The 9645-nt window shown below is 41.9% G+C and overlaps 1 protein-coding gene across 1 annotated transcript in view; it reads left to right on the top strand.

The window, feature by feature from the left end:
• KLF6 (Kruppel like factor 6) overlaps positions 1 to 7173 on the top strand; it is a 12158-nt gene extending 4985 nt beyond the window's left edge. The window contains exons 3-5 of the mRNA XM_026035663.1: positions 2210 to 2783; positions 4550 to 4673; positions 5111 to 7173. Coding sequence (XP_025891448.1) covers positions 2210 to 2783; positions 4550 to 4673; positions 5111 to 5162 — 750 coding nt within the window. The 3' untranslated portion in view covers positions 5163 to 7173. The remainder of the gene's footprint in view (positions 1 to 2209; positions 2784 to 4549; positions 4674 to 5110) is intronic.
• Positions 7174 to 9645: the final 2472 nt, after the last annotated feature.

The raw sequence follows: 9645 nt of genomic DNA, 5'->3' as shown, positions 1-9645 counted from the left end.
TCTGCGCGTCTCCGTCTGTGCGCGCGGCTGCCGGAGCGCGGCTGTCAAAGCCGGCCGCGCTGTCCCCGCTGCGCTGCGCTCCGCTCCGCTCCGCTGCGCTGCGCGCTCCGCCGCTGCGCGCCCGCGCCGCGCTCCGCCAAACTTCGGCTGCCCCGCGTCACCCGGCTGCCCCTCTGCCTCGCGCGACCCCCTTCTTTATTTTTCTTTATGCCCTGGCCGTGATGAGGGGGGAAAGAAACGCAAATAAAGGGACGGGGCARGGAAGGGGCGCGCAGGTGGCGGTGGCCGGGGACGTTTCTGCGCGCTCCTCCGCACGCTCACGGCCCCCTTGCTCCGGCGAAGGACGCGCAGGCTTTGGAGGAGGCTGAAACGCAAAGTGCTACAACCTTCACATGCCTCCTAATTGTGGGCAATGTCTTTTTTTCCCTCCCTCCCCCCTTCCCTTTCAGCGAGGCAGCTCCACGGTACGTGATTGAAATGGAGCTAAGTAGTTTCCTTCAGGCATTTGGGCTTCTGGCAAAGGGCCAGCCTTGGCTCCCAGTAGCCTTCCGAGGCATTTAAACTCGCCGAGAGCTTCTCTCTGGTCCCCATTACTAATCTGTCTAATGAGGAATTTAAATTAGCCGGGAATATTAAAGTTTAACAAGATCTTAATAAATGCTTTTTTTTTTTTTCCTGTTTGCTGGAGAAGTCAGCACGCTATTGTGTCATCTGCATCAAAACCCTTCTCTAATGCAAACCAGTGATCAAATTATGGGGAAATACAGAAATATTGAGTGCGTGATGGTACTTTTTTCTTTCTTTCTTTYTTTTTTTCCCCTTTTCATTTTTGTCCAAGCTCTCAGCCTGGTCGGAACATGTGACCCAGTTTATCCGAGCAGTGCTGGGGGCCAAGGGAAGCCAATGCAATCCCCTCGGACAGATGGGAAGGGGCTGGAAGGGGAATGCATGGCATTTGGGATCGGGTTTTGCTACTGGGATTGGAAGAGATGATCTGGCTAAAATAAGTAGAGTTTGGTATGGAAACTTGGTGTGTCCATCTTCTGTGTAATGTTCCCAAACGGATTGTTTCCTATAGTGGAAAGAATAATACCAAAACATTGTCTTGTTGCCATAACAGCTCATAGCCTTTTTTTTTTTTTTTTTAATATATATTCTTCTGAGACTGACTAAAAAGAATATATGCTGAAATTGAAAACCACAKCTCTGTCCATTTAGGGTGTTTGTGCTTTTTGTTTTGTTTCGTTTCGGGAGAGAAGGGACCGCGGGGCAGGGGGGAAGTTGTCCGTGTACTGTTGCATGTATATTTGAACAGAGCACTTTCTTGGCAGAGGGTCAGGATTTTAAAAGGAAGTCTCCTTTGGCATTGCGTGAAAGAAACAGGGAGATGACTCATACAGTTGCACTCTTGGCCAGTAGATAAAGTTCTTGTTCATTGTGGGACTCCCAGCAGGACCTCAGAGTAATTTCCCGTCCTGCATCCTATCGAATGGGACATTTCTGTCCTGGGACTTTTTCCTCCCGTCTCTGCCACAGTTGACATGCACCATATTGCTCCAAGAACCGCGTGGGGACAGTTGAGGTTGGGTAGTGTGCTCATGGGGACTTGTGGAAGTGACATTCTATGAAAAAGCCGCCTTCTGCTACACAGGAAATAAATGGTCATCTGCTGCTTCACGGATGTCCCCAAACACGGAGGCGGCAGCTCAGCAGCTATTCTCAAATGTGCCTTTGTTTTCTGACACAGTGTTGGGGTCAGAGCACATTGTGTTCACTTGGGTCCTTGCAGCCTCGTGCTTGTGTGTGGCAGAGGCGGAAAACAACTCAGGTTAGACAAGGAGTCAGACCAGAGTGAAATTATTTGCTGTGGTTCTTTATGGTGCTTTTTCACAGGAGCCTGCTAAAAATACAGATTTGATGAGAACTATTGTAATTTGACTGACTCATTAGAAGGCTATTTTGAAAACCCAAGCTGACTTGCACCTTCAGCTCTGTGTTTGAACTCTTGCCCAGGTTTTGGAAAGTGAATTCTTTTCATTGTAGCAGTCACCTAGTTACGGCTGGAGGAGTCTTTAATTTGTTTTGAGTGTGGAAACCTCAAATCGAACATACTACATTCCTGCATGCTTTTTGAAGTGTAAAATACGATTGGTTTTATTTTTAAGCAACCTTGTAACTCCTTCTCTTTCTTCCTTTCTCTTTTACCTAGACATGCTTAGAGCTGGAACGGTATCTTCAAAGCGAACCCTGCTATGTATCTGCATCTGAAATCAAATTTGATAGCCAAGAGGATCTCTGGACCAAAATTATTCTGGCACGTGAGAAAAAGGAGGAATCTGAACTGAAGAGCACGTGTGTCCCAAAAGAGGACAGTCCTCCTAGCCAGAACTTAGAGACCAACAGTTTGAATTCTGATGTGAGTAGTGAATCCTCAGACAGCTCTGAGGAACTGTCACCTACCACCAAGTTTACCTCTGACCCCATCAGCGATGCTTTAGCCAGTTCAGGAAACTTGAGCTCGTCTGTCACTTCTACTCCCCCGTCATCTCCTGAACTGAGCAAGGAACCTTCTTCTCAGCTATGGAATTGTACGCCGAGTGAGTTGCATTCACCGGGGAAAATACGTACCGGTACCGCTGGAAAGACTGCAGAGAAAGGTACCCCTGTCAACGGTGACACCTCTCCAGATGGCAGAAGGCGTGTCCACAGGTGTCATTTTAACGGTTGCAGGAAAGTTTACACCAAAAGTTCACATCTGAAAGCACATCAGCGCACTCATACAGGTTAGTAACCATATGCTTATTAAGAGTTGGCAAGTGCAGCAGGGAATACCCCTGACGGTCGTGTTGTCACTGCGTTGCACAATCCCTGGGTGGGAGCCCAGGTTTGGAGAGATGATGTAAGAGAGCTGCAGGCCTAGCAGTGCAGGCGACATCACTTCCTCATTCCTTTCGTAACCAAGCTGAAGCCAAGGCCGTTGGCCTGTCAATGAGTCCTCTGCCACGGCGAGGAGGAACCATTCGCTTAAGCAGGCTATAGTCGTGGGGAAGCTGCAGCAGGATGTGTCTTCAGGAGGATTTGCTGGCCATATTGGGCACTAGACCTCTGTTGACATTCATTTCAAAACTAAAACCAAACTGAGACTTTCTTACAAAAAAAGAAAGTTCTTATCAGGAAATTGGGCAGAAAGCTAAATAGCATAAGAACTTGTCTTCAGAGTTCATTCTGTATCAGTTCTATTGAATCAAACATCCCAAGGCCTTGACTATCTTAAGTGTAGCTATAGTTGTAAGTCACTGAACTTTTTTTTTTTTTTTTTTTTTTTGTATGCTATAATATCAACAAAAAAAAAGTCTTGGAAAACCACAGTATGTTCTAGTCCTTGTAACTAATTAGCCTAATAGGACCTAAAAATGTACTATTTGCTGTTTAGTTCTTCCAAACATACTGAGCAAGAGCATTTTATTGTTATGGAACCTAGATTTAAAATAGCAATCCTGTGTGTTATTGGAATGGAAAGCAAGGAAGGTAGACACTTCAGGGCTTCTATAAATATTTTATGATTGAAGTAGCTGGCTGGTTTGCTTTTGTGAGCATTAATATTCTACACCTCTCCATGACTGCAGTTAAGTATGTAGAGCAACTCACTGGCTCAATAGCTGTAGCTTCACCTGGGGAATTAGACTATCATTCTTGGTGTGCCAGTCCAAGGACCTATGCTTTTTTTTTTTTTTTTTTTTTTTTTAGTATAGAAAGAGGGAATTCAAAGAAAAGATCCTATTTTGACTCACGAGCTCAGCATTTTCGTGGGAAGTCTGAGCAAGCTTGATGTCCCCATTGTCATGTGGAAGTCAGATAAAACAAGATTGTTTCAAAAGGAAAGAGCAACTTCCACTGAAATCTTGATAGCTGAGCAGACGTGAATAGCTGCCAGCCTCAGAACTATTGCAGAACTGTTGTCCTAGTGCTCTGTTACTGAGAATGTTCTTGTGTCTGGCAGCGGCATTTCTTGAATGCTGAAATTGCAGTGTTCAAAGTGGTGTGCATGCCTTTTTTCCAAGAATATGTGGCTCAGCAGAAAGAAGGCTGTGTGTTACGCAGATGAGCTGAGTGACAGAGGACTTTGATGCAATCCAGCAGCCTAATTGCATTTTGGAGCCTCACACAGTGTCTTTAATCACCTTTATGGGGTGAAGGATACCTCTTTGGGAATAAAGGTGCCATTAGAGATGAATAGGAGTGGTAGAAGGATGGGTTTCTTTGTTTCCTGTGAGCCTGTTTAATAGCTTTTATAGCTTTCTTTTTTTTTTTTTTTTTTTTTTAAGACGAATTGGATTATATGATGTGCTGTTACAGCAAAATAGTTAAGTAGGAATCCTGTGGATGAATTTTCCAGGCTTCTTTCCCTATGTCTGTTGAAGCATTAGACACGTAACATCAAGCTAGCTCTCTTTACAGCATGGAGGAGGTCTGCATAGGAATGAATGGGATAGCTCCTATCTTTGTTTGAAAGAAGTCATGACTAACCCATAATCTGCTTTCTTTGTAGGGGAAAAGCCTTACAGATGCTCATGGGAAGGGTGTGAGTGGCGTTTCGCAAGAAGTGATGAATTAACCAGACACTTCAGAAAGCACACTGGTGCCAAGCCTTTTAAATGTAGTCACTGTGACAGGTATGTGACTGAAATGCACCTTCTTAAATAGTTATTTTTAATGGTTGCTGGAAAGTGAGAGTAGACTGCCTTTCACAAGCTTCACTTGTGAAGGAATTGCTTCAGGAGACAACCATGTCTAGTACTTATAATGGATTATTGTATTTTCACGCTTAAAAAAAAAAATGACATCTGTTTTTAGTAATCACCTGGAGGGAGGTTTGCAGCATGATGCTGTAGATGGGTTTGGAGAAACCCCTAGCGTTCGCACCTCGCGGCAGATCGCCTGGGTACACGGTGGCACCTCACGCGTGGCTGTGTACCCAGGCGCTGCTCCATGCCTTCTGCCTCACGAGCTGCCCTTGGGAATAGCAGAGAGATGGGGGATGCATCACCTGGGTATGTCTCGCTGTGTGCACCGGCGACTAACATGCCATACCACGCTCCTTCCTCCACAGGTGTTTTTCCAGGTCTGACCACCTGGCCCTTCACATGAAGAGACACCTCTGAGTGGGTCAAGAGGTGACTCCTGTGGGCTAAGAGGCGTCAAGGTGGAACAGCCTTGAGCAGAGGGATGCGTGTTCCAGCCAAAGCATGCCATTTTGCACCCTACCCAGTTGCCTCCAGGACCTCTCTTCCTTGAAGGTCTTTTGAGGGCTAATAAGTCATGTAAGAAACGGCATAGCAACCGCGGTGCGTGATGTTTGGGGTTTCCTGGACTCATACACTGGTATCTAACCTTCTGAGTGGCTCCTAAGCCTTTGCCGTGAGCATGTGCACTGAGAATGTTAATGATTGGGCGACTGTATGTTATGAGGATCTATTGATGACTGTATGCCGGGGCACATTTTTTTTCTTGTGGTTGTTTTATAACTGTAAGAGAAAAAAAAAAAAAAAAGTCTGAATGTCTTGTATGTAAGGAATATCTTGTGAGATGGGACGACCACCAATCATTTCCAAGGGGTGGGGGGAGGGCTGTCTGCACCTTTTTTGAGGGAAAAATGGAGAGGGGAAGGGGGGGACAAAAAACAAGTCAGGATGCCAGGACGGAAATGGGGGACCTCCCCGTTCCAGTGTGAGAGGAGCTTTAGGTGTCTGGTGCAGCTATTAAACGTGCAATGTGTCAAGTAGCTTGTTTTACTTGCTACAGAGCTCATTTGTAATCCATTGTATAAGCTGTGTATTTACAAATGTAACACAACTATAACTTTTCATTATAATACAAAGGTTATTGCATGGTTCTGGGGAACTATATGCTTTTCCATTCTTTAATCAGGACTGCAGTTTTGATTCCAGTTAAGAGCAGCTAAAATACAATTGGTCTAATGTTACATAATGTATGGAACATGAATAATTTTTTCTGTTGGGTGGATAAAACCACTATTGGTTAGAAACTGATTTTTCTCATGCAGCTAATTTTTCTCTTATTTATGCCTTGAGGACTAACTTCTGGTTTTCTAGCTGTTAATGCACTGTTGACCTTAATAATGGTGCCTTATGCAAGTGACCTTCTCTTGTAGGGGGTCTTATACAGGGGTATGGGTGATGCATGCTTTATTAAGGCTCTCTTTTCACCTGGCATTGTACTGTATCAAATGTATAATATGAGAGGAGAAAAAGGTTACTTCCAGGGTCCTCCTTGACAAAGACGAATATAGAGAAAAGTCGTTCATGTCAGTACAGTATTTGTTTAACTTAGACAATTTGACTGTGTTACAGTATAATGCATATGCCAATTGAATACCTGACCAGTTCTGCCACCTTGAGACTTTTTTTATATTGACCTTGCACAACAACTGTGTATATACACACCCCAACTGTACTTAATATGTCAAGTTTTCATACATATTAAAGATACAGAAGTATTAAAAAGATGTATTTGCTTAAAAGGCACAAGTTTCACATCTATATATCTAGCTATCTGTTGGTCATACAGAAAGAAACTATATTACTTTTTTTTTTAAAAGTGGGCGGAAAAATAATTGTGTATGTATATTTGTGTGTACAGTCTGTGTATGTGTGTATATATATAGATAATATATAAATATTTTTTTTAAAAGGAAAAAAATTAGAACACATAGCTAGAAAATGCCACAGCCCATGAAGATTTCCCCACCYGTCAATATAGTCATTAAGGAGACAAAGAAATGAAAGATACAGTTATTAAAATTAGTATTTTTAGAGGCTTTACCTTTAGCTTAATGGTATGCTAAAGGCTCTGTTGGCATTCAGTCCTTCTCAGACTGCTGACTGTGTTTGTAGTTATTAGGTTGTCTGGAATAGCGTATCTGTGGCCATTWAAGAATGGTATGAACTGAATATTGGCATGCTAAAAGAATATTAGCTGTGCGCAGATGAACTGCACACAGAGTTTGGCCTTCCAGCTTATTGGAGGACKTGTAAGTGAGCTAGTTGTTGTGGTGGTTGAACTCTAATTCTACATAGTTTGGCTCAAATAAAGACTGTTTTTCCTAGAGTAGAAATAGTCTGTCCAAAATCAGTATTTTTTTTTTAAACCAGCTCACTACGGTTGATGCAATGAAAAACGTGATCAGTTTCTTTTTCTATTTATTATTGGTCTTGCTTACTATGCTAATATTTTGGTATCTTTTCCTGGAAATGTATGTAGATAAGTGATTTTAAAAAAAAGTATATGCAAGTTATTTGGTTCTAAGGAATACACAGGCATAAATCATTCTCATTTCCTTTTTTGTTTTGTTTTAAGATGCCTGAAATGCACTTTTTTTCCAAAAACAAACAAAAAAAATCCCAGAAAATGGTTTTTAGGGTTGAGTTTTGTTTTGTTTTTAATTTGTTTGCAATATCTTTGGCTTAGCCATAATTCTGATAAACAAGAAAGTAAACAAAAGACCCCAAACAAACAAAAAAAAATATTAAACTTGCACTGGCTTGTCTCAATTGAGAAATACCATCAGACTTGTGTGGATGGGGTGGGGCTGTGTGCCATATGTCAAATGCCTGTAATTTTCTTAATAAGCAAGTACATTTTGTTCAGGTGATAACTGAGCCTCAATCAAGCTGAAAAATAAAAATAAAACATTTTTGCTTGAAATTTAAGAAGAAAAAGTTTCTATTAGTGAAATTTCTTTTTTTGTTTTTGAAGCACCCTGTTATCTAAAGAATCTCTTTGTAAGATTTTTGTAAAAATTTTGTTTTACAAGATTTTATTTGAAATTGTTTTTTGCAAGATTGTTATATTTCTGTATGAATGTATTTTTTATTGGAATAACATAAAAAGAAATTCTTATCAGCATCACGTGTCTTGTTTTCTCTTTCTCCTCTCTGAAAGCAGCATGCACACAAAAGCAATGTCAACTACCATGTTGACACGTCATCTTGAGTCATGTGATCATGGGCACAAACATCTTGGGGCCGTGTTGTTTTGCAGACGATAAGCCCCTTTGAGAAAATAATATTGGCACCAGCAAGATAAAATGCTTCCCTATCTAAAAAGCTGTTGTTGATTCATCTTTTGCCTCAATAGAATAAATAATGAACAGAATCACTGTTGCAGGGCCGCACCTTTCTTTCAAATTGTTTGTCCTGGAGAGGTGACTACATGCAGGACAAGTTCTCAGGTGAAATGAGTTTCAGTGGGCATCTGCAGTGTAGGAAAGAGCAGGAAGGGGGTGGCTGGCCTGGGGGCACCTACACATGACRAGTTCAGTGAGGGTGCAGGTCTTTCACTTGCCTGGGTGCAGGGGAGGTGAGCCCAAAACCTTGAGGGGACAGTTGTGGGCAGGAGAGCAGAGAAAGGAGCACATGAAATTAGCCTGACCCAGATGATACACAGATTTGTGTCTGCTGTTGTGGTTGTGCTGACGTGACCCACCTGTTGGTGACCTTGGACCAGCCAAATGGAAGCATCTACACAAACTGTATAAACAGCTCTTTAAAGCGTGCGTGGCATGGACACTGACTTTAGACTCGTGCATGTCTTGTTCAGTGTTGCCTGTGGCTTCTGCTTCACTCATGCTTGATTTAAAAATCAAGCACAGCACAAAACTAGTGACAAAAAATTAGTGCACGGTATTTGAATATTTCTTGGTTTTAGTTTAGAAATTCTCTAAAAATGATACAAAAAAAAAAAAAAAAGGCACATCAAATTAGTCCAAACTGAAGAAACTGTATGAAGAAGAGCCCTGAGCCATCCACTTCAGTTAGTCCTGTGATGGGCTAGCAAGCAGACCTGAAAAACCCGTGTGGTGCTCCTCAACGTCTTTGCATATGCAGCAAAGCAAAGGAAATTTAAAGCAAATTTGAGATCTGCAGTGAGGGTGGAATAATGCATTTTACCACTCCATTTCTGATTGCTGTGTGGAAAACCTCATTTCTTCACATTAATGTAGTTTGAATAAATTTCACCTTCTTAACTCCTTCAAATAGTAGTTTGTTTTTTATATTTCCAATATCATTAATGTTACCTAACCATCTTGCTTAGGGAGATATTTGTTTTTGTTTTGACAGCTTTTCTTCTCCTGTTTAGGAGAACTTAGGTAAACTTGGTTACATTTGTGAGTGACTCCAAACACTTCTACCGACACACACAGGGAGATCTAGGTGGCATCTGGGAAACTTTGCTGTAGTTGCAATAGAAATAGACAAAGACTACTAAGCACTCGGAGGTTGTGACATTTTGCCTTCTTGTCTGTATACCAAAAAAAAAAAAAAAAGAAAAAGAAAAAAAAAAAAAAGAACTATCTTGACCTTGGAAGTTCTCCACCCAAAATATTCAGTGAGTGAGTAATACAGAGCAAGGGTTGGCAAATTTTTGTTTATTGGGTGTGTGTCTTCTAGGGCAGTGTCTTACTGAACCTTTTAAATACGACCTGATAACTGCATTATTAAGGTTGTTATTGAGGTTCCATTCCCTTTTTTAAAGCAATTGCACYMWAAAAAAAAAAAAAAAAAAAAAGTAGTGCTCAAGCAAAAGGGCTAGGGAGTGCAGAAGTCTTGAGCAACAAGGAAACGG

This window comes from Nothoprocta perdicaria, unplaced genomic scaffold (assembly GCF_003342845.1).
Source record: "Nothoprocta perdicaria isolate Ctin4 unplaced genomic scaffold, notPer1 scaffold_164, whole genome shotgun sequence".
Classification (NCBI taxonomy): Eukaryota; Metazoa; Chordata; class Aves; order Tinamiformes; family Tinamidae; genus Nothoprocta; species Nothoprocta perdicaria.
The sequence above is the reverse complement of the archived record's forward strand: the minus strand, read 5'-3'. Positions and strand labels throughout refer to the sequence as shown.